This window comes from Anabrus simplex, chromosome 13, assembly GCF_040414725.1.
Source record: "Anabrus simplex isolate iqAnaSimp1 chromosome 13, ASM4041472v1, whole genome shotgun sequence".
NCBI lineage: Eukaryota > Metazoa > Arthropoda > Insecta > Orthoptera > Tettigoniidae > Anabrus > Anabrus simplex.
Genome location: NC_090277.1, coordinates 97,248,477 through 97,275,150, shown reverse-complemented (window position 1 = coordinate 97,275,150; position 26,674 = coordinate 97,248,477). Strand labels below are relative to the sequence as shown.

Here is a 26,674-nt window from a genome sequence, read left to right as displayed (position 1 = left end):
TCAAAGTTCGCTGCAACAGCACTATTGTCCCATATTCATGCATCATGCATAGAACCAGGGCATCGGCAAACAATATACCGTAAAGCAGGGTAACTTCGGCCACTGATGAAGAGCAACACATTTTCTCCTGCCTCCTAAACTGAAAAAGATAAACCACTTGCAACAACTGAAATGCACGTACGATAGAATGCTCTATCAACACTCGGTAGTCCAAAGAACATTGGTGGGCTCATTTTTGAGTCAATCCATTTTTTTCGCAGCCCCGACTATTGTCTTGTCTGGTAACAGCAGAAAACAAACTGTTCTCTAGCCCCAGCATTCGATTCTCCGTTCCAGTGGTTTATGGGGTCCGAATGTAAGTACGTCTGGTAACTGATCAACCTAATTTGATGCATTTTATTCAAAGAGGTTTTTCAGGGAATAGTTTTCTGATGAAAGTTGTCCACTTCCGGGGTAACTTCGGCCATGCCAAGAACGTACAAGGAAAACATTACGCGGCCGCGAGTTTTGTAATTATGAGCCTGTTTACTTCAAGAATGCTTTAGAAGAGATTAATAAAGCCACAATAACAATAAACGGAGAAGTTTATCCCGACAGGGAGGTGAAAGACGGTTCCTATTTTCAATGATAAATAGACGGAAATCAGTTGTCATAGACGAGGTGCAATTAAGAACTTGATTTACGACCCAGATATTTTCTAATTTAGAAGACAGTGTATTATGAGAACAGTCTATAAGATTGCTTCTTTTCCGATCCCCTTTTCCCTCCATACTATTGAGCTTTGTGATTTTCGTACTTTTTATTTATTATCTTTTGTACCATTACGAATAATTATGCAATACAACACGTAATTTGTAATATCATACAATGCTTGTATGCTTAGGCTAAATAAAATAGTTCCTTCTTTGTGAAAAATGTGAATTTGATCACTATACTTCTGTTTCACCACAAAATCATTTTAATTTGTTTGTAACTGTTGATACTGGGCTTTTTGCAGGTTTTTAAAAAACATTCACAGTGGCCGAAGTAACACTACATCGAAGAAAACTTCGTTTTAAGAGATATTTTTATGGTGGCCGAAGTTACCCCAAAACATGGGGTAACTCCGGCCACTCTTTCGATAATTATAATTCATTACTAAATAACAATTTGAATTATGTTCATATTTAGAAATGAAGAACAAACATGGCAGAACTTATATTTTTCAGAAAATTAGAGGGAATATTTCCTGCATCACAAATAACTTGTGCGTTAACAGAGAAATACCCCTTCCGATTTCTGAAAAGTTCGCCACTGTCACCGGGAGGGCACAAAATGGGAACATGCACCCATGATGTGTGGGAAACCTGCCAACATGAAGAATTTCCATTTCTTTTCAGAATATTCACCATCATTTGCAGGCATATTTATGTACCTCCCTCTTAACCTCAGTATTGCTCTAACCACGCGATGAAAGATACGGCCAGCAGTTGTGCGGTGAACGTTTATTAGATCACCGGCAACTAACTGAAATGTTCCAGTATGAAACACTCGCAGGGCACACAACAGCTGAATTTCTGTCTAAATTTTGTTGTGAATGATCTACAAGTAGATTTAGAAGGAAAGTAAAGAATTCCTTCCTAAGGCCAAAACGTTCCTTAAACTCTCTCTCCGTGTATATATCATAAGGATCTCGCCTTTCACGCTCTGTACGCACTATTACATTGCCGTCGTTTTCTTAGTTGAGATCGTCGATATAATCCAAGTAATCCATAACCACGTTTGAAACATCTTCCTCTCGTGTATGATACGGTATTCAATAAGTCAACAAATCTGAACCTAGCTTACGCCACGCATGACAGGAGTGTAAATTTTAACCTTTATTCGTGCGTTATTTACTTCTTCAGTAATATACTGCAGGATGGTGCTCTTCAACACTTTACTCTTGTAGTAATTTAGTCCAGGAGTATCTCAAAGGACTAAAATACTTCGAAAGTAATTTACTCTCGTATGGAAGTCGCCGAATGCTGACGTCAAGAGTACTTTACTACAGAAGTAGAACTTACTCTTGGTGCACGCCACTCTTAGGGTAGTACTTCAGAATATTTTGGGTAAGTTTCCTGTACCCATCCTTGGGACAAGATTTTTCCACTTTTCTTAATAACATTAATAACAATGTATATATTGTACTGCTAATTCAATGTTGCGTTCCTTCAATACAGTTTCATTTCTTTTATGATCCCATCGAGTATATCTGGCTGTTCTCATGTATTTCATCCCATTAGAGGTAATTTTATTAGCATCGGTTTTCCTTATTGTCCATGCTTCACTTTCATAGAATAGGACTGGTCTTGCTAAGGTTTTCTATACACGTGATTATGTCTATATGCAGGACATTTTATCTTCAAAGATTTTGCATCTAAGCCTACTATACAGGAAGTTATCCAAACTCCATATTAAGAGTCAGGGCTGTGTAGGTTGTCGTATGGACTAGAGGCTAATATTTATGTAAACTGGATTGCTAAGTCCAGTGAGAAAATGTGTGCATATCACTTCAGGGAGATTGAGCAGATAAGGGAGATATCATCAACTACAGGTTTCGTTATTCTTCAATCACAGCATCATGCCAGTGGACAGGGGAACCACAGTATTTTACTTAGAAGCAGGAGCAATTTCACCCTGCTTTGGGCAAGAAGCTATACCATAGTATACATTCATAAATCGTCCTCTTTTCTGTCCAAGTTTGTTGATATTTGGCATATTTCACATTACCGCTGCATGCTTCTGGAGAAAAATATCATTTCAATGTGCCATAATTAATGTATGAATTGAACTATGGGAGAAAACATACTCCACTGTAAAATACTAGTGTATAAATAATTTTATAATACACAGCAACGGATGACATCCTGAAACAGGCAATACAACTGGAATGCTGTAAAGCTGCCCGTAATCAGTTTGATATAGCTAACCATCAACACATTAATTTAAAAAACCACCTAATCGATACTTTATTTTGGCCTATAGCAAAATTAGATATACATTAGCACACACAGAACATGTTTCGACCACTTAGTGGTCATCTTCAGCTGTATATAAATAACTTAGATAAAAACATTTGGATAGTAAGCACATTAAACCTTAAAACTATGTCCCATGGGATCCTAAAAACTATTGCTCTAGGTGCTCTAAATGAAAGGAGGGGGAGGGTAGGGTAATATATGTAAATGAGGCTTAAATTACGATTCGCGTCTACAATTGTGTTAAAAAAACTTATTTACTAATATACATATTTAAAATATTTAAAAGCGTCTATGGTGATAACACTTTTTGTAATAACACTAGGTGGCATGAATTAAAAACCATAAACACTTCGCTACTAAACTAGGTCGTGTACAAAGACAGATCCCCAAGGCAGCATGGAATAAACATCTTTCCAGATAAGATAGTGAGGCAAGCTGTCCTAATCAGAAGACCGCCATTTTATATAACAGAGAAGCTACCATAGGACTATTGCAAGTCAGTCAACACATCCTTTTACCACAATCTAAAGAGCAATATTTGCAAGTCAAACAGTCAACACGGCCTTTTACCATAACCTAAAGAGTAACATTTAAGGACGATACTCAATACAACATACAAACAACAAATACCCGAAGACTGGCATATACTGTACATAGACTTTTTATTCAAGCCCAAGTGTTTTTAAAAAAGTGCCTCACCAGAGACTCTGAGATATTTTTCAAATACATTTATTAGTAAATAAGTTTTTTAACATCATTGTAGACGCAAATTTTAATTTAAGTATCCTTCTCACAAATGCCTGAAGACTGTTACACACATCTACTTTTTATTCATGCCACTTAGTGTTATTACAAAAAGTATCACCATAGACGATTTTAAATATGTATATTAGTAAGTAAGTTTTTAAACACAATTGTAGACGCAAATCTTAATTTAAGCATCATTCACACACCCTCCCCCTCCTTTCATTTAGAGCACCTAGAGCAATAGTTTTTAGGATCCCATGGGACATAGTTTTAAGGTTTAATGTGCTTACTATCCAAATGTTATCATCTAAGCTATTTATATACAGCTGAAGATGACCACTAAGCGGTCGAAACATGTTCTGTGTGTGCTAATGTATTTCTAATTTTGCAAAGTATCGATTAGGTGGTTTTTTAAATTAATGTGTTGATTGTACTCATCAATACGGTCATGCATGAAGTGGACAGCTTGCAATACATAGCTAACCATCACGGCAAGCAGCACAATCTGACAGGCTTCTGTTTGACTGAACCTTTAATTATTTAATTATTATTCCAATCTTTAGTTTTCTGATGTGCAGTGAATTATAACTTCACTGAATTGTAAAACTTTTGTCACCAATGTTAGTGGACAGAAAATACTATCAAGCCAGGAAAGAAACAGTAAACGAAAAAGAACAGAGCTGCACTTTTCTAGCTTGATAGATTTGACACATTTCACCCACGAAATGCCAGTGTTTGCATCTAGCACCATGATCACCACTACAAGCTAAAAATAAAAAAACCTTGCACATTCTCACAAGATGCAACTAGATACTTCTGAGCAACCCCAAAACTCTCCATCACACTGAAATAGTTGATTACATAATACAAAGCATTCTTATATATCACGACGCTACGAAATGACGGACGTCCTTCCGCCACCACGTTCATGCACAACGGTTAATGAAGCTTGGCAAGCACAGTGCCTGCATCACTGCTAGTTCTATTCAAAAATAAAGAATTACCATTTACCATATTTACTTGCATAATATGTTACACAGCAATAGTGTTAGTATGAGGGACAATTCCAACAGAGAACAAGACTAGTGATGGGAACACCTCAAGGACTCCTAGGTAGGTCCTTTGTTCTTTATGTCTATGGTAAAACTGCCAACATTCATTCACCCAGATATGCAATTTGAATCCCATTCTAGCCAACATGAAGATGTGGACTTATAGAAAAGCATTTATGAACCTCCGTATTATAAAGAAAAATATGGACTGCGAAATATATCAGTCACAGGGTTAATGGTGGGAGCCCAGGGAACAATTATTAAATTCTTAGCAGTAGTTGCCTCTGCAGTTCAATATTAATTTTGAGAAATCATTTTCACAGTCAATAGTTTGTAACATTGGAAGCCGTCTCAATTCAGTATCAACTCAGTTAATTTATAACTGTTAGGTTCTACAGCCTCACGAAAGTAATTTTGAATGAATAAATTTATAAACTACCTGAAGAAAACATACGGTAACAGTATTATACGTAAATCCTACCATACATTACTTAATTGATAGCCAGTGTGTGTCCTTGTGGTTGACAGCCATTAAGGATTTACATAGGTAGTTGTCTTTCCTGTCCTTTCACTATTGTTATTTTGTTTTGGTGTTTTCCAAATTCGCATGTTCCTCATCACCAGATGTTTCGTTACAGGCTTGTGTCGGTGTCATACTTTCATAATGTGTGTACACCCGTTATACCTCCCTCCCAGACTGATTCTGATGGTGCGGTCAACCATCTAGTGATGAATGAATGTACCACTTACACTTCTGTTACTAGGTCTAAATTCAAACTTTCATTCTTCTTCCTCGTGAATAGTCGAGATTTCCTTCTGAAGACGCAGAGTGAAGTTCTCTGCCAAACAAAGAATTTCACCTTATTTTCTTGACAAGGCATAAGCCCAAAAATCCTATATCAAGTTTATAAATTTATTTATTTAAAATTTGTTTTGGCAGACTGAAGAACCAAACAGGTTTTTTTTTCAAGTCAATAGTATCGTGTGTTGCATACTCTGCGTTTCCTTTTTATGTGAAATATTTGTTCATGTTCCATATTAATATGGTTTATTAGACAGTAATGTTTATAACGTGTTATGCAGTGATGATAAGTTGTATACTGGAAACTGACGTATACTTCATCCTAGTGGCAACCCTTTAATTACGAAAGTTATAAAATAAATAATAAGCTAGTGTTATACAGGCACATTGTTAGTTCATCCCAACCCATTTCTTTTTTGTTATCTCACAGACCCCTTTTTATTAACTAAAAATGTTAAGAAATGCCACACTGATAGCATTCTACAGTGAAAAGAGGTTCTTTAACGTGCCAATAAATTTAGACATTTTGAGTGCTTGAAATTTAATCACTCATTTAAGCCGAATGACAGCACTAGAATTTTATTCTGCGACTTTGAGAAAAAGATGTAAGCTGCTAACCTGGTATGCTCCAAATTATTTTCATATTCTGTCCTCAAAATGTATAAACACCCCTTCACTAAGGGACCCTAAGAACACTCCACTTTCCTGGTTATTTGAGGAAGAGAACACACAAACACACACACAAAATAAAACTAAAGATAATCCAATTCAAAAAAAAAATTTCACGACATAGCAAGGAAGAGTTTATTTGGGAAAATAGAGGCTTTTGTTCTCTATTGCTCTGCTTTGCTTTTCCTAAAATCACACCTAAACTTTCCTTTTCAGTTTTACTGTTAAAACAGTTTTCTTACTTTTCCAGCATGAAGAAATAAAACTGAAGATCATAGAAATTAACAACAGAAAACTGAGCTTGAATTCAAACTTCATAGACACACTAGACGAATAACAATGGACACTATACTCTGTCATCATTTGGCACAGGATTTATTGCCGTCATAAAAGCTACATTTCTTAATTTCATTTACAGAAAGTCTAGTTCAAAACAATATATTTTTTAAATTTTCATACCTTTTAGGTTGTACAAATAACCAATAAACAATACCTTGCACACAAATAATCAGCAGTTTATTGTAAGTACTCAAAAGTATGTCATTGGTGAGTAAATATGATATTTTGTTCAAGAGAATGAAAGAAGTTCTGATGAAGGAGTTACCTTCTGTGAAATTATTCTGTGCATGGAATGACAAAGGCAAGATGATGTCCTATTCAGTAAACAAATATGGCAGCTGGGAAGAGTGAAACTGTATTAGATGGTAGTGAAGGTTAAGTGATTCATCATCTATGGAAAACTGTGATACTGATAATAGTTCAGAGAGAGAAACAGATTGAATTTGGTAGAGAAAGAGATTAATGTGCAAAATTTAACAGTGAATAGTGACAATGTGAAGAAATCGGGTGTAAACAGTCATCAAATTTCCGATGATCTGCCACTGCCAAGTCATATTGATATACGAAATTTAGGTAGGCCAAGGGAGGGAACTATAAGGAAAGAAGAAGAAAGTAGTAGAAGAAAATACAAAGTAAACTGTAGTACAGAACAACAACGCTTCTGAGAACAGAAATATTTACCATGTGTAATTTTCTATATACCCCCTTGAAACTCTGTACACAGGTCAATACAGCATTCATTATTTTATATATCACAGAATTTTCGTAGTACACTAATTGTTTTTAGTATACAACACTTCATTTCAAAATTTACAAGTAACTTAATTACAGTGGAGCCTCGATTCTCCGTTTTTGGAGGGACCACGGGAAAAAAGAAAATCCGAGAACAAATGAACCATCAACAATTTGGCTATATGTCACAAAATGAAATATGTATTATTATAATCTTACAAACACCCCTAAACCAAATCAAACTACAGTCCCAATGGACCTTCTGCCTACCAAGCGACCGCTGCTCATCCCGAAAGCCTGCAGATTACGAGGTCACACATTGTCAGTGTGACGAATCCTCTCGGCTGTTATTCTTGGTTCTCTAGACCGAGGTTGCCATATCATCATTCGATAGTTCCGCCCTCATATGCAGGTAAAAACGCGTGACCTGGCCAGGAATCGAACCCGGGGAACTTTGTCAGTTTCCCATGAAAACTTATTTCAGTTCAGCAACCTTGATCAGCCAAACTCTTCGAAAAATCTAATACCGGTAACGCCAAGCCAAACAACAATCGACCACAAGTTGCTTTTAATTCTCTAATCTAATAAAATAAAGCACATTAGATACAAAAGCACCCAACATGATGCCAAAATCCCCTTTTTATTTGGTCACCGGTACACAGTTCGTAGTCAGTTGATGGAAATCTTGTACCTCGTAAATTTAAGCCTACATCAAATTTTAAAGGTTATGATGAACTCGAGAATATGGTTTCCAATGTATCGATTCTCAAAAGTTCTTGAATGCATTATATCCAATTCTGAACGTCACTAATCACAATCAAATTGGAAAGAGAAAAAATATCATCAAAACTTCTAAAATTACGGTTATTTGTGACCTTGAGCTCAGCTGGGAAGTGTGCTTGCTACATAAGTCAGTACTAGTGCGAAATGCTGCAAACTTTTTAAATGTAACATGTGAAAATAAAACAACTGCTGTTTTTATAACACTTTAACACAAAAACATGAAATTCCCAGTCTTATATTACGACCAAAACAGTAGCAGGCAATCCCAAAATCTCCCATGGCTTTATGTATGTAAGGTACAACATCTGTTCTGGTCTCAAGAACATAATCGTATACGATGATATTAAAATACTAAATTAGTGTTAAGAAGGAGCAGTTTCGATTCCTGCCTGAAAGCCCAGTGACTATACAATGCCCTGAGGGAAGTGCCGAAAACCTGTGTGGCGATACAATCAAAAAAATAAACATCTAACCCTGGACATAATGTAGATGTTTTGCTAGTACGAACATTTGACGAAACCCATTCCGTCTCCAAGTAGAGCTGTCGAAATGCGCTCCGCCTCCTTCCAATTGTTGTGGCCACACTCTGAGTTATGATTTCCGAGGATTCTCTAAACAATACCCGAATGCAATGCTAAGATGGTCCCTTATGCAAGTTCACCGCCGATCGCTTTTCAGTACAGTACTTCCTCTAATTATCGCAACAACGGGGCGTTAACACCAAGATCTGTAAGTATGCCATAGCCATCCTTTCATGAGATGCAGTTTCTTGAAAAACGCGTGATCGAGGATTTAGCGTTGATGGGACTGAAATTTCTGGACGGATGGCCCGGGAAATAGTTTCTTCGAAGAACAGATAATGCGAGATTTTTACAACATGATTTAATTAGGATGCTCGAGGGACCACGTAATTTGAACTAATAATACAAGAAAACATAGCTTCCAGAAACGTATAATCGAGGTTCTACTGTAGTGTTTTAAATTATCTAATGTAAAAATGATGGGAAATTACACAGCCTGACTGTGCACTTTGTAAAGATGTCCAAAATACTAATGATTATTGAAATTACAAGCATTTACAATACGTAAGTTTCTTTCTAGCAACACAAATTACTATATGGCGGAATTAGAGGGCTAAAGAGAGATGCCCATGCTGCTGGTCCTGGGGGATATCCTATCCAAAGTCACCAGGGTTCAAACCTAAGGCACTCAAGGTTGCGATTTAAAAAGCTTCATAAACCATGCCAATTCAGTTATCAAACAAACTCGCCTTCATGAGACCAAAAATAAATTTCTGTTTCCCTGTATATCGCCAGAACAAGACTTTTCAAACAGTTAAAGCCTGTTCTGAATGTCATATCAGTTTTGTTTGACACAAACATAAGTCTGGAGGTTTTTCTCCATGAATGCACTAGAATTCACTACAGTTCTGCAGTATTATAATAACAATAATTTTTGTTGTGAAGTGACATTATACAAGTAAATATGGTCCACTGATCAACACTACAACATGTGCAAGCAGAGAAGATATGAAATGCTTACGTACAATCGTCTCTGATCCCCGAGTGTGTGAGAGTTCTACAGCCTGTGTTCTCGTATAGTGCAAACAAAAGGCACTCTCTCTGCTTCCTTCCACTTTCGGATTAACACAACATTGAAACCTACTGAAAGCTCAGCAGATTTCAAGTAAGAATGTTAATGATAAACTGACAGAGCATTATTCAAATATTGGATTTCAGAGAGAGTGGGGATTTAAAAAAAAAAAGGAAAAAATTAAACCCATTAATATACTGACGTGTGTGTCACACAATCTAACATCAAGAATGAAGATAAATGATGAACATTGGTATGTTTGGTTCACTGCATTATATCTGGATCTTACCTACTTTGTAAGCTGCACATACAAGTCTCACATTTGCAAGACAGCTTCTTCCCAAATCCTCATCATTTGTTCCTTGCAACATTCTGTGGTGCTATCTCAACTTTAAAAATATTTCACAAAGAATAATTTCGTTGAACAACATTGCTAAGAATGAGATCCACTGCAACCAAAAGAGGATGTTAGAAAAACTTGCAATCAAAATTTCAGCTGAAGAGTGACAAAAATAAGAGCCTTGTTGTGCACAAAACGTTTACGACATAATCAGCATGGCACTTTTTTATCTTCATCCCCCTCCTGCCGCACACCATGAAAATCTTCAAGAGAATCCTTGACAAGCACCTTGTGCGAAATCACCAAAATGAGTACCAACCAGAGCGGCTTCATTTCAGAATCTGGGACAACTGATGCTATCTTTGCCACTTCACATTGCCTTACTCGATCTCGAGCTTTCGACCACGTTCTGCATCAGTTGATCTGGCTTGCACTTCGCAACTACGGCATTCCGGAGTGGTTTATCAGCTGGGTCAAAATTTTACATACGAACACGAGCGGCCTAGTACACTGTGCTGTCGGCCTTCAGACAGCCTCCCCATTAAAGTCTGTGTCCACCAGGGCTCAGAACTGTCACCACAGCTCTTCATTATCGTCGTGGACACCATCACTCGGGACTTGCAACGGAGTGTTCCTTGGAGCCTCATATACGCCGACAACGTCACGCTCCCAAGCACAATTGCAATCCCAAGTTGAAGAATGGAACACCTGGAAACTAATCCAAGTTAATGACACCATTTAAGTCAGGGATGAGAGCTTAGATAAAATAGATAGCTTGGATGCGGTGGAGGGATGTCACTACCATACTTCGTGACAAAAGAATGCCTCCTCGCTTAAAGTCGAAAATATACCAAACCATAGTGCATCCAGTTGCTCTATATGGTGCTGAATGCAGACCATCCCACAAAAGCACTGAACGCCAATTTCACGCCATAGAGATGTGAATCCTCCGCTGAAATCTCTATAGAACACTTTCCCGCCTTGTCAATACTTTACATATAATAATATATAATAATAAAATATGTAAAGTATTGACAAGACAGGAAAGTGTTCTATAGAGATTTAAATATAAGTCAATACGGACCACCATGGTGAAAATAATCAATCCTCCGCTGGTCGATGGGCGTCTCCTTAATCCACTTCGGGAATGATACTATATATATCAGAAAATGGGCATCGCACCAATTAAGGAGAAAATGTCGGAAAGGCACCATCGATGCTACGGCCACGTTCTACGTAAAGCGTACTAGAGGATATGAGGGATGTTGGCTTGAGGCCAAACAATGTCCACAAACATAAAATGGCGCTTAAGGACTCTAAGAGCGAGCACAACAACGCTAAGCAGAAGACTAACACTATCTTCTCTCATTTGGCATTTTCCTGCAGGTAGGGGGTTCCCCTCTTAGGAAGAAGGCAAGTAATTTCACACAATCATAAACAATGTTCGGTTCAAGCTGAATGACCTTCGGCAATTAGTGTCTCTTACCACTGTTGTCATGTTGTAGGTTGTGGCTTTCAAGACAAACATCCATCCTGAATGGGAATAACTACCATCCTCTGATGAATCATGTCATTGGTTGTGAACAAGGAGAGAAATTCCAAGGGAACAGAGTATGATAATAATAATAATGTTATTTGCTTTACGTCCCACTAACTACTCTCTTACGGTTTTTGGAGACGCCGACGTGCCAGAATGTTGTCCCGCAGGAGTTCTTTTACGTGCCAGTAAATCTACCGACACGAGGCTGACGTATTTGAGCACCTTCAAATACCAGCAGACTGAGCCAGGATCGAACCTGCTAAGTTGGGGTCAGAAGGCCAGTGCCTCAACCATCTGAGCCACTCAGCCTGGTAAACAGAGTATGTGACAGGATGCTAGGTACTTTCAGAGCACTCAACATAGGATAAAAAAACTAAAGAGAAGCAATGAAGTTCGTGTAGGTTACTGGTAGAAATACAGTGCCACATGATTGGCGACTTTCCTATCAATACATTTTCCTCGTTAGAACATCCATTTTCTCAAGTTTCAGTTCTTCTTGTGTTAAATAACGCACATGCCTGATGTGAAATGAAAATCACAGAAAGCCATCTTCAAGGCTACGGACTGAATAATTCGAACCCAACAATCTTGTTGAGAGTGAATTACTAGACGAAACGTGGTTCAACCAGAACCATAATCGGGAGAAAGGCTGGGCAGACTATTCTATGCCAATGCTCATTGTAAACTGTATGTGTATTTTGAGGTCCAAATGAAATGGTGACTGCTACTATTGGTAGTAGTAGTAGAACATATAAGACAGATGAAGCATAAGAAAATGTAGGTGTAGTGCAAAACACTGTACACTCCAGTTGTCTGTTTGAAAATTAGCGGCAGTGATATATCAACAGAGGATTCCTGTAACTCTGAGGTAATCCCAACTTTTCCCTTTGTACTGTTGGTCATAACTTCATACGCCAGCCATTAGTGGCGAGTAATTTACGGTATTTCCTTCATCTTTATTCTTCGTTATTTTCGGTTTTTGCTCGTTTTAGTGTCATGAGTTGTTAGTAAGTGTACACAGTATTTTCACTTTTTGTGAATTTGTTTGCAATGTGCATTCATAATTCGCATGCTTTTCGGAGTGTAACATTTTACAAGCAATATATAGAATGGACATGTTACATAGCTGTTCTCTTATGGTATAGCACTCGCAAAAAAAATCTAGAGTTGGTCATGTTGTTTGGGAAGTGTTAATTTAGAAACTAAGCCATCTGAAGCATAGATGTGCTCTCAATTTCCCAGAAATGCTATTTATTTTACTGCTGAACAATGATACTCTAGTCAATACACAGTCTACCATATGCTGGATTTTGTACGTATATCAGGTAATCATGGCTTTCATCTCCGTCCGCATCAGCTGAAAATTTTCATGCAAACTCATCCTAAAATTCTCCATCAGGTGTGACAGGCCTCACTCGTCAATGTAAGTCAGGATGATTCCCTTATCAAAACAGTATGACAATCTCAATTGAGCAACACCTCTAACCTTCACCGAGGTTCATAGGACCATTCTCAGAAAGTACATCAGGTAAGTGGTCACTAATCTTCTGTGCTACACCATAACATTACTCTGAACAGATATACAAATCAGTTCTAATTACCATCTGAAGACGCTGTCACAAGGTGTTGAAACTAGATGAGCAGCTTACAGCAAGCATATACCAGTGTTCATGAACTTTATCGCCACAAAAAATGTTCAAAATAATTTATTCATTTCTACTGGGAGATACATAATATCGATAGGCTCTGCGGTTTTCACTAATTAAGTAGGCTGTAATGTAAATTCTCAACATCATTAAAATGACTCTTAACCAAACACTATCCCAATAGCTCATACCTGGCAACTTCTTGGTGCGGAACGAGGCGTTGGTAATCATCGACTTTGACACGGTGGTAACCGTAGTAGTAGCTGGAGACAAAGCCACACTGATACCCATCGGGCCATCGCAAGGCTGACCTGTGGGAGACAAGACAAGTTTAATGAACAACACAATAAACTGTAAAATACATGAATATATTGAACTAAGGTAATCCACAGAAAAAGTTAAGATCACTTGCAAACAGTATCAGGCTAAATTCATGGTGTTAAGTGCTTTACAAAATGATTATAAGCACAGCAAGAATTTATATCTGAAAGTGTTTGTTTAAGAGTTGCTACAAAAAGGTTTACAAAATATCTACGACCTATAATTTTATTAAAGGCACTTGTTTGTGGTGAAAATTTTTGCCCGATTTAATTATTTTTTTTAATGTAATTTTGGTAAATTTCTCTCTATTACCGTATTTCCCAGCATAATCGTCGCACTTTTTATACCAAAATTTTCGAAAAAATAGTATGGTGCGACCATTATACAAAGAATTTTTAATGCCAGTATTTGTATTACTCAAAAAATTTATTTATAACTAAATTGTATTCGATACAAATTTAAGATGCATGTACTACTCGCGTTTATACATCAAAATAATTAAAATAGTCTAAAACAAAATTCATAATTATTCGCCGAGCTGCGCAATGTGAGATCTCTAACCTATTGTTCGCGAAGGGACTACGAAATCTTTACCAAAATAAAGGTTACTGTCGTAATATTCATGTATATCATTCATTTGCAATAAGAGAACTAACCTTGAAGGTTTTCCAATTACCTACGAGATGTAAGGAAGAGTGAAACAAAACGGCCTATAAGTCGCGCTTTTTATTTTCATCGCGTATATCATGATCGCAATATTTTGATAGTTATGTATAGTATGAACATGCCAGTTTCATTGAAAACGAGAAAATCACACGGTTTAAAATAGTTACAGCATGCGCCGGGTATATTTTTAATTAGTCACAGGGTTATTAATCGTGTTGTACCTTGTGATGTGTGTGGGATGCTAGAGGCCTTTGTTGCCCCCTGCCCCTAACCAAGCCGGACCAATAATCTTTTCACTAGCCTGATCTTGAAACCAACTCCTAAGTTGGCAGCATCGCTTAGGTAGCTGTGACATTGTCTGACAAGCGCCATGTTGAATTTCTAACCTCTGCGACATTGTGACGTGATTTCGCAACAATTTGGCGAACGTTTTTCCAACCTGAAAACCTGTCTACTAGAAGACAAGTGTGTGTTGGTACCGGTATTTCCTGGCGACGTTGCCGATAAGCGATAACTTACAGCCTTACGTATTTCAAATGAGAACTCATAATATGTAGGTGGTGAATAAATTGTACACTGTGTCGCGACCACGTTGTCAAACTGCCGATACCGGTAGCCTACCGGTAAGCCATGCGTCGTACATATACCGGTATTATTTATTTATACGTTGTGCAACATCTTGCAAATGTGACTGCGTTGCCAAATTGTCCATAAACCATACACGTATTTAAATTGCGCATTCATGTGCAACTTACATTGCAGTTCCATTTACCTTTTAACCAGATTAGTGAACAAAATTTGGACGTGCGACGATTATGCGATTAAATAAGTCCGATTTTTGTATTGAAAACAGAGGATGCGACAATTACGCGGTGGCGACGATTATGCCGGGAAATACGGTATTTTATTTCATCAATAATTTTACTAAATTTCTTTTCAGTTTTCAGCAATAAAAGCTAAACCATAAGGTAGGTGATAGCATATTTGAAGTAAAACATTTTATTTTTTCAGATGTACAAGAAACATGAAAGTTATGCTTCTGCTGAAAACACACATTACTGTTTTACCCCGCTTTTACGTTCCCGCATTTTAAGTTTTTCCATCATTTACAACACTTTTTGTTGGTCCCCTCAGATTCCCTACGCTTGCAATGTATTAAAATCCTCAAATTTTACCAGAAGTATTGTGGAGTACAAGATGTGGAAGTCAAAAACTTTTACCAGTCTTTTACCAGTGTTCACAGGAGTAGGACGGAAAATTACACAGTATTTCAAGCATAATGAATAGTTGAAGCAAAACTTACCTGACGGATTCACGGTCAATGAATTCCTGATGGCATTCGCCACGAGGATCACCTCTGAATAGCACTCGTAGCACGCCCGATGGTAGATATCTTCAAGAGCCTGCGTAGCAATGTAACTGTACCCGTTGAACATAGCGAAGTAGATGGCATTCACAAATTCCAAGAGAAACTGAGAACTGACAGGAATTCGCGGCAACAAGCGAGGCACGAAGCTAGAGTCGCTGCCATACGACGAACGCTGGTGGTGACCAGGCTTGTTGAACCCTTGCGTTACAAGCCTGCAAGTTAATATGCAGTGACCAACTTAAAATATCAGCTAATAATAAAATTCTAAAATAAAATAAGCATAATCACAAAAATTAAAATTGCGCTAGCAAAGAGAATACAAGTTGTACTTGTAAATCTACACCCTGTAAGATCTTATCATTCGATAATATAAGTCTAGAAAGCAGATGAAAAGAAGTAACACACAGAAAAGAAAAAGAGCGAAAGCATTGCAATGCTCCAAAATTAAATACAGTAGAACCTCGATAATTCGAAATCGGTTAATTCAAAATCCCATGTAATTCGAAGAAGCTCTCGTTCCCGGAAACATGAGAGACAGTTTTGCATGTTATTTAAATTGTTTAATTCGAAATACGGATAATTCGTAATTCGAAGTACAATGTCGGCCCCATTACCGAAATTCAGAATTTTAATTCGAAACTGCCTTTACATTTTAAAACAATAGTATGTTACAGAGTAATTTCAACTCGAAATTTATCCGCGTCATAATAAAACGCGTGTTCCGGAACGTGGAGGGGTAGCTTTCCGCACTTACACTCACTTCGGTGGGTCTACAGTGCGCTTCATGATTGCCAAGTTGAATGAAATCTGAATTCTTTTGTATTCAACCTTTTAAGGAACGCCATAATACCACGCAACAGGCAGTGTGCGGGAAAACAGAATGCGCTAACACTAGCGATGCCGACAGTTGAAGAAAAAGCGTGGCTCATATAATAAATTTGTAGGCACCGAACAATACTGTCATTGCCGATGAAACTGTATTGCTTTATTTTAATGCGAGCCCAAACGGTCTTATGGTTTTAAAACAGAAAGTGCCAGCCGGGGAATCGTACAAGGGTCGGGGATCTTTGTTGCAATTGCAATGCACATGGAAGCGAGAAACTTTATCCCTTCGTCATAGAAAAGTTCAATAAGTTACAATGTTTTAAGGGCGTCGGGCACTTTCCATCCCAGTACAAAGCATCTAAAAACGCAAACAGTACAGGTATCCAAAAAATAATGCATTTGCACAGGGGAACCAGCATAATTTATCCTCGTCTTTGAATTGTGTGATTTTTTTTTTCTTTCGTTGCGTGAGGTTATGTACCGGTACGTCAGTGATTTATCCAAGTGCATTATTTGAACATTGTAAATGCACCTTGTTGTATACATTTCGGAAATAGTTTTTCTATGGCATTGGAAAGGTTTAAACTGTGAATGGAGGTGATTTGCATGTATTAATGGGTCTTAGAATACTTTGTGACGCGGCAAGTATTTACATTTCTGAAGTACGAGAGAAGTGCCAAGGCGGGAAATCGTACAAGGATAGAGTCATAGGAAAGTTTGATTTTAAGGGCATCGGGTCCTTTCTGTGTAAATACAAGGCATCTAAAATGCATACAGTATAGTAATCCAATTAATAAAGCACTTGCACATGGGAGCCAGCATAGATTTCTCCTCGTCTTTGAATCGTGCTTTTTTTTTTCTTTCATTGCGTGAGGTTATATTTGCCAGTGGGATATGCAAGTGCATTATTTGAATACTGTAAATGCACCTTTTTGGATACATTTTGGAAATAGTACTTTTTTTATGGCATTTGAAAGGTATAAACTGCTAATCAAGGTTAACTGCATGCAGTAACGGGCCTTCGTAACACGGCAAGGGTTGGTACGTCTCAACTGCGAATTGGCGGTTAATTCGAAATCACGTAATTCGAAGTCCGATTTTTGAGTCCCAACGACTTCGAATTAACGAGGTTTTACTGTATAAGCCTCATCAAAGGAGAGAAGAATAATGGCACTTCAGATGAGTGCACACTTAAGATATATAAAAAAAAAGTGTTTCTTCTTGTAATAATGGTAATTAATACAGGACATTAACACTACAACTGCTGTGATTTTGGTACCCCCCCCCCCCCCCACACACAACTGCAGATGGATCACACACGACCCACTTTTTTGTGTGTGTGTTTATAAATGGGCAGATGGAGATAGTGGTAATTATAATTATACAATAGACTTATGTATGCAAATTGTTTAATTTGAAATTTAACAGAGTATTTTCAGTGTTCTCCCTAATGGGAGAATTTTTACAGACCGCCCGGCAAAAATAGCCTAGATATGTGCTAGTTGGGTACAATATTCATATATATTTGAGTTGTTGCATGCTCCAAATTAAAATATAGGCCTGAATACTGTAAAACATAATTTAAATGATAAATCTTCATTACTGTCAGCATAACTGCTCAATTTCATCGGAACTTAAATATTTAGCTTGACTATCACGTACTGTCATGCGCAAGCGGTATCTGTATTAGCCTGGCAATTGCAAGCAAGCACTATTTCGCATGACTTCACAAACCCACAGGGCATTTCACAAGAACAGAGTGGGAAGCCCCGGTGCTGCGTGATTATGAACAAGCAGTAGAACACTAGAAATTCAAAAAACTCTTATGTCTTATTTGGGAAAACACTAAAAAAATAGTTCACTTTTGCTTTTAATGTTTACCTGCCTTATATTACTGTTAATGACCTGAGGGGAATACATTAAAATTTTATCATATTCATTTTTTACGTAGTATTCCCTGCCCAGACACTCATCACTGTATATCAATGTATATAAAGAGGCAGTCTTGGGAGTTGGAGTTGAGTTGTTAGCGAGACTTGTAGTGGAAGTCGTTAGTCGAGTGGGTGAACTCATGTTGTGATAATGTTGAGTTGGTAATCAGTTGACATGCTAATGGAGCAGTCTTATTATTATTATTATTATTATTATTATTATTCGCCGTCTTCTCCTTCGTAGAAGTGTTTTGTTCAAAATGGTGGTTTATTAATGTGTGTGTAGAATGTGTATGAATGAAAACCTACAACCTGTTTTCCATTCACTGACCAGGTCAGGGATGGAATGATTGAAGCCCCATCTTGTAGCGAGGATAGAAATTGTGCCAGCTGCTGAGGCCTCTCACACTCCTCTGGGGCAAGGATTAATGACTGACAGATGAAATGAAATGATAATGGCGAGTTGCTGGAATGAAATACGACTGGTAAAACCGGAGTACCCGGAGAAAAACCTGTCCCGCCTCCGCTTTGTCCAGCACAAATCTCACATGGAGTGACCGGGATTTGAACCCCAGGACCCACCGGTGAGAGACTGACGCGCTGCCGCCTGAGCCATGGAGACTTTTATATAATGTGTATATAATTTGTAAATAAAACAGTGTACACAACTGACAGCATTTCATTTGTGAGCCTTTGTGAATACGATAAGATACAACAGCTTACAGTGTATCAGACAGTAATAATAATTTTATGTGGCTATTTCTAGCCGAGTGCAGCCTTTGTAAGGCAGACCCTCCGATGAGGGTGGGCGGCATCTGCCATTTGTAAGTAACTGCGTGTTATTGTGGTGGAGGATAGTGTTATATGTGGTGTGTGAGTTGCAGGGATGTTGGGGACAGCATAAACACCCAGACCCCGGACCATTGGAATTAACCAATTAAGGTTAAAATCCCCAACCCCGCCGGGAATCGAACCCGGGACCCTCTGAACCAAAGGCCAGTACGCTGACCATTCGGCCAACGAGTCGGACGTATCAGACAGTGAAGAACAACATCAATAAGAGTGATGTGTGCAGTGAATAACTCAGTGCTACACTTCACACGTGAGTTGCAGTACACAAATCATACCGATATCAACAAATTCAGAATGAAATGTTCTTTCTTTCAGGTCAAACAGGAGAGGAAAAAAAAAAAGACAAAATAAGGTATGGTATTTCCATTACAGAAATTTTTTTTTTTTCAAAATGTATTTTTCAAAATTTAGTAATTTTTTCTGTATTACAATAATACGCTCAAGACATTTATTCTAAAATGCTCATAGTTTTATGAATTAGTGAGATTTCTTTCATTTTGACTTCACATAGTTGACTTATTTTCTTTACTTCCTTGATGAAATTTCTCCAGCTTGTTCAAGCTACCACCAATGATTTCTCTTCTTGTTGACTCGAGCAATCTCCATGTCTATGGTTCTCTTCCAGGTGATCCTCGGTCTGCGTTGCCTGCGACTACCTTGCGGATTCCAGCTCAATGCCTGGCCTTGTGATACTTTCTTGTGGTCTAGGGTGCGGCCATCAACCTCCATTTTCTTCTCATCTGTTGCTGTACGAGACTCCCAAAGGTCTTTGTGAGATGGTCTTTGGCCATCGAATTTTCATAATGCACATCAAGCGGTGATTTATGAAAGTCTGTAACATTGTGGTAATGTCTTTGGTCACTTTCTACGTCTCTTTTTTTTTTTTTTGCCCCCATTGGAGCACTGAAATCAATCTATATACAGTCAAGTCTTATGAATATTTATGAATATTTATGAATATTTATGAATATTTCTGTAAAGTACAACAAATTTAACATTTGAGTTGAAAATTCTTAGCTTTGTTTTTATACAAATTTAAGGGGATCTCCATATTGGTCGTAACTGTGCAAAAGCTCCCTTTATACGACTCACCACATCTCTAAAAGTGCCTCCATCCTGGCCAACCATAAGTAGCAAAATTCCTCCACCATTTTGTATATCAATTCTTTAATTTTAATATGAGTTAAATTGTTTAAATGTTGCTTTTCTTGAATATTTTAGTTACAAAATCACAAAAACTAGTCTGTGCTCATTCATGCAGACCCCTGCAGATGGGCTGAGTGCAAAAGGATAAACTGAAGTGATGAAAACACTCCTTTTCTCACGATCCACTATGATTGGAATAATCACAAAAACTTAGTGCATTAAAGCAATAATCCCAAGCCAAGCAACAATAGATCACAGGTCACAAATTGTGAAACAATCACCAAAGCTCGAGAACTTTTTGTTCATTTGTGACCTCGAACTTGGCTGCTATGCACATGAAGACTTCCAGTGTATGGCCAGAATAGCTGGGGAATGATACAAACAGATCTTCATGAAAATGAGCCTTTTTAAATGGTAGGCTGCATATCTAAGACTGGTTTTTTGACATTTGTTAAAGCAAAACAAGGTAATTTCTTGAAATAACCAGAGCAAGTTGTCTTTGACAATTATTTATGTACCAAATTAATGAAGAAAGACAGCCAAATTTCATGCAAGGAGTAGTTTGATAATACCTGTGCAGGTTGCACGAAGAGTGATTGGGTGAGGTAAGTGTAGACAGTAATATACTTATCTTGACATGTTGGTACTCACTTGGATGACACTTTGCAGAGTGGCTCCATAGCTGACTTAGGCATGAGACCAAGCTGATGGTTGTAGACAAAGAGTAGAGCAGTCATCACCTTCAGCCTGTTCTGAGCATTGAGAACTTCAACCTGTGGTAGAGGACCCCAGCTCACTAGCTTTGTGTTGCACTCTTCCAGCCGACGGAGAGCACTCTCCGTAAGGGATGCTGGAGCCAAACTCATGGGCTGCAAACAACCATCTTCTTACACATAACTGAATAATTTCAAGGTCAAAAGCAACCACAGATGAGTAGTTAATTGTTTTTTAAACAAGTCATATCTAGAAAGATAGGAACACATAACAAGAGAAACACAATGACAAGTCAGTATGGGAGGAGGGAGAAACGGAAAGAAAACACAACAAAAGGACAACGGCAATCTCCAATCCTTTCTCTCCTCATCAATCTCAACTTATAAATCTCATTTTTGTCTCGTATTGGCATCAATTCAACTAAGCTTAGGTTGAAGGAAGAATCCCACCTTCCAAATACTTATTAGCTTTTTATTGCCACTATGTAATCATAAAACATATTCCACCTTAAAATCTAGTTAAATGATAAAAAGTACATGTGTTGTTCCTAATTTGGAACATCTTCAGCTAAAAAAAAAGTGTGTAAAGATACAAAAATCGGCATATATGAAATAAAAAATATGATGATAATAATTGTAAGATAAAATGTTCCTTCATGTTCTAAAACAATGTCTCCTTTTGTTACACGCTCCCTTGAACACCTTAAAACTTATCAAGATTTAACCTCAACTTTGGTTATTTTTTAAGAGTTCCCCCCCCCCGGTCATCATATTTTAAAATTCTATTCTATTCTCATCTACAAGATACAAGGTTTTTCACTCAAAGTGGGGCCGGCCGGCCAGCGCAGCTCAGCGGATAAATGGGCGAACTGAAGGTCAGACGAGCACATGGCAACTCGCTGAACCTGGGGCCGGGAGAGCGCCCGAAGATGCACACGTAATAACGTGTAATCAGAGTAAAATAATTTCTCACCTTGTCACAGATGTTGAAAATGTCCTTCACCTGCATCTACACATTACAGGCTTCATCTAAGGAAATTTTCATTCATATGCATTAGTTCATCTACCGAGATAGCCTCATTCATCTCAAGATATATGAGTACATCTAGAGTGCGAGAGTTTGTTTCATAAACCTTATTTTACAATTTTTCCCATAAATAAAAATCACAAACCATAAGATCTGGGAATCTTGCGGGCCACATGGTTTACTAATTAATCTGTTGTCAAAAACTTCCTCAGTTAAACTTAATGACTCGTTAGCCGGTATGTGCGGTTGCCAAGTCTTGCTGGAAATATCCAGGCTCTGATTCAATGTCCGTAAATTGTTAAAAAATGGTACGACAATGTCATTCCTATATCTCTGCCCAGTAATTGTGATTTCAAAAACTATGGACCCTATTATGTCTGTAGTTACCGACACCAACACTCCCGTTTTAACACTGTAGATGAACTCAAACACAATATCACGAGAGAAACTGAGGCTGATTTTCCTATCAAAATCTCCTCATTTTTAATTTTGTAAAGTAGGCAGGTATGCCATATGAATCGCATGTAAATAACAAGCTCACATACTAACGCATAATCAGAGTGAAATTATTTCTCACCTTCTCACAGAATATGTTTAAAATGTCTTCCACCTGCATCTACACATTTCTGGCTTCATCTAAGGAAATTTTCATTCACGCCTGGTATTCATTCTGTGGCTGAACTCACTCCCAGGAAACTGCTTGCGCCTCAATATGTCCTTGCCCGACTTCACGCTGTCTGATGCGGCATGCAAAACAGCGCATGCTGTTCTTATTTATACCTCAAAAAGTAATTGTCCGATTTTGAAAATACTTACATATTTGAACTTGTAAGCAGATGAACTTTTAAATCAGCTGTATGAATTTGTGCCGTTCCATTTAAAAATATGGAGTTAGTATCAATATCTCGGTTGTTAATCACCCCATGAGACTAAGTAGCATGTTATTTCACAAGACCCTGCGTACCACTTACAAATATGAAAACAGAATGCTGATACCTTTAATGGTTTAGAAGTTATTTGCATGTAACATGTTAGGTGAATAACCCCGTATATTATAACACTTACTATCTCAAAACCCGACTGTTGCTATACGAGGCTACAAGGCTAAAAATTACACATCTCTATTCCCTCACAGGTAGTATGTGAGTGAGACGATCGGTCTGTGATGAGCCTACCGAAAATAGTATAAACTCTTGCTCTACACGTGTGAATCAGTCACGCACTCAGATGCTATTACTTAGCAAATGCATAGATCAGTATATTTCATCACGCACTCACGCAATTATGCAAAGTGCAACGCTGTTTTTATCAAGTAAAAAATTAAAATTCGCCAGAATTGTCTCCAAATGGTTCCTAAAATCTCTAGAAAATACACTAATCGCTATCTCTGAAATTCTGTCACTAAATTAGTAGTCAAAATCTAGCGACTAGACTCTAGAATCGACTAGTCTTATGCGAACGAACATGAACATACCACGCGAGAACGATTTACAATCGATATACGCGTCGCAATATAGACGTTTCCATAAACATCGCACATTCGCGCGTATGTCTCGTATTAATAAACGTCGATATTTCATTTGAAAGCGGCAATGAGCGAAGAACTTCCTGCCACTGGCGTACAATGCTGAAATGGCGGGATTTGAAAACAAATGTTTGAAGTTCACCAACAAATAAGCTAAAATCGGGAGAAATAATAAAATAATCGGGAGGCGGGAAAAACTGTTGAAAATCGGGAGTCTCCCGCCTAAATCGGGAAAGTTGGCAGGTATGATATGGGCATTCTCCCAGCCCCAAGCTCAGCAAGTTACCATGTACTCGTCTGACCTTCAGCTTGCCCATCTACCCGCTACGCTGCGCCGGTCAAACTTTGAGTGAAAATGAGTGATCAACTTATTGGCGCACCTAGCGACCTGCCAGGTGGCTGTGAGTACTGTGACCATTCATATACTGACACCTGGCAGCAGTCTGAGAGGTAAGTTTTCTGCAACTAGTTCAAACATGGCATGACATGCAGTGTACCATCTGAAAGCTGAGAATCTTCTCTCTCTCTCGCAGTTGGAATGAACGTCATAGATTGCATCCCGCAGCAGACAATCGCTCTCAAAGCAGGGTGATTACGTACTTGCTTGATAATCAGCAGAAATGGCCAGCCCTAGTAAACATTGTATTACGAGGAATAAAATCGAACGTATATTATAGGAGAGTCAGAGTGAATTGCGCAGCGATATAGTTTTAGAAAATCATACAATTTTATTTACCCACAGTAAAAGTTACAGCAGCATGAAAAATAATTCATATGAGAGTGAGGGCGTTTGAAGGTGATTATAACAATGAAGTCCATCCTGCCGACAAAAACAGAAAGGAATACGGCTGTGAATGGAGTAAAATAGGTGATAAACCATCCAAATATGGTTTTACAGGAAATTTTGGAATAAAACCCATCCAACATGGGACCCTGCCTCCAGATCCCTCCCCTCAAGACATTTCTCAACATACTGTTCACAAATCTTTATCCCACTGGCATACAAATTTTAATGTACTGATCATGCACATATATACCACCTTTTTCATGTGTAATATACATTTTACACTCCATAACAAATCATACAAATAATCATACCTTTGTTTGCACCCAGAACAAGTTGAAAGTTTTTAATGATGTGCAATGCAAAGCCACCAAACACTTTTCACACTCATATGTCAATGCACTTTTCTTACTGGTCTTGCTTTCAAAAGAGTCACGGCATGGTTTGGGGTTATAAACCTTGTGCCCACTGAGCCCATACAAGTGGTTGGGATTTTTTTTTCTGCAAATAACTGATTGGCAAAACTGTTTCTTTCAGCAGCTATCTCGTCCCTTAACTGGGAACTCAAATCAGATTCCTTAAATGTCTACAGATGTATATTTACATCACTAACTATAAAATTCTGAAGAGAAAAATATATATATATATCTTAGTATTCGGGAGATAGTAGGTTCGAACCCCACTGTCGGCAGCCCTGAAAATGGTTTTCCGTGGTTTCCCATTTTCACACCAGGCAAATGCTGAGGCTGTACCTAAATTAAGGCCACGGCCGCTTCCTTCCCACTCCTAGCTCTTCCCTATCCCATCGTCGCCATAAGACCTATCTGTGTCGGTGCGACGTAAAGCAACTAGCAAAAAAAAAATATATATCAATATCATATTTGTTGTGAATACGGAAGTGACAGTTATCCGAGATAATGACATTATCCGAGTTTTGAAAATCTAAGATAACAGCAAAACTGGTGTTTGTGAATATGGGCCTAAAACACTTCTCACATGTTGTCTCTTTACTGGACAGTAACACGACCGGTGGTGGCTAATTCTTTTCGTGCAATGTAAACACTTGAAATAGACACACCGGCAAAATCTGATCTTAGTTTTGCGATACAGTAAAAACTTGTTAATGCAAAGTCTTTGTAATACAGAAATCGGACTTCCAATTACGTGATTTCGAATTAACAGCCATCTTGTAATTCAGAAATGCCAACCCTCGCCAGTTTTCGCGGATTCTGCTTTTCCGCGCACTGCGTGCTACGTGATATTGTGGCGTTCCTTAAAATGCTGAATACAAAAGAATTACGATTTCATTCCCTTTTCAACTATGAAACAAACTAGAGAAACACCGAAGTGAGTGAAAGTGCGGAAAGCTACCCCTGCACATTCCGGAAGACGCGTTCTATCGTGACACAGAGAAATTTTTAATTTAAATTACTCTGTAAAATACGGTACTATTTAAAAAAATGTAAACTCAGTTTAGAATTAAAAGTCTGAATTGTTTTCCATTTAAATATGACATATGGAGACAGTTTTCTTCCATCTACGGTTGCACAAAGCATAACTGTACACTCAGCATCGAAAACTAGGTGAGCTAGGTGCGTGTTGGTAACCTTGACGCAAATAAAACCCGCACCCCAATTTCATGCCTCAACATTTTTTTTTAAATATGCGGGGATTACTCGCGTAAATACGGTATACTGCATATTTTCAGAGGTGCCAACTATCACGGATTGTCCGTAATTATTACGGATTCTGCCTCGTGATTACGGTATTACGAACAAAGGAAAGATTATTACGGAACAGCTACATTAACACAAAAGAAATTCTATGGAAGAATGTCCAATCCTTTCGAGCATTACTCCTCAACCCTCCTCCATTCATTGCTTGTGAGTTGGCAACGATACTTCCTCGATCATTACTTTCTTTTGCTATCGGGGAGATGACCTAGATGTTAAGCCCCGTTAAAAAACAAGCATCATCAAGTTTTTACTTGTGAGCGTTGCGAAATTCATTGTAAATAAAGGAGCTCTAGTCTGCTTTTCTCCACAGTAAAACCTTAAGTAATTTATTTGCTCTAAGTGTACCTGAAAGTAATGGTTAGTCCACACCAAAGTTAATAAACAATGTTTACGAAACAAAGTTAATAAACAATATTAAGGAAAACATTTCTCAAGATATTAATAAACTTTTGTTAACAAACCTCTTTAACATTGTATCCACACCAAATAAACTTTTGTTAACAAACTTCTTTACATTGTGTCCACACCAAAATA

The 26,674-nt window shown here is 38.0% G+C and overlaps 1 protein-coding gene across 1 annotated transcript in view; it reads right to left on the bottom strand.

Annotated features, from left to right (window-relative positions):
- Hyccin (PI4KA lipid kinase complex subunit hyccin) overlaps positions 1–26,674 on the bottom strand; it is an 89,564-nt gene that overhangs the window by 38,705 nt on the left and 24,185 nt on the right. Inside the window, exons 5-7 of the mRNA XM_067157248.2 lie at positions 21,007–21,224; positions 15,536–15,813; positions 13,437–13,556 (exon numbers count right to left, since the gene is read on the bottom strand). Coding sequence (XP_067013349.2) covers positions 13,437–13,556; positions 15,536–15,813; positions 21,007–21,224 — 616 coding nt within the window. The remainder of the gene's footprint in view (positions 1–13,436; positions 13,557–15,535; positions 15,814–21,006; positions 21,225–26,674) is intronic.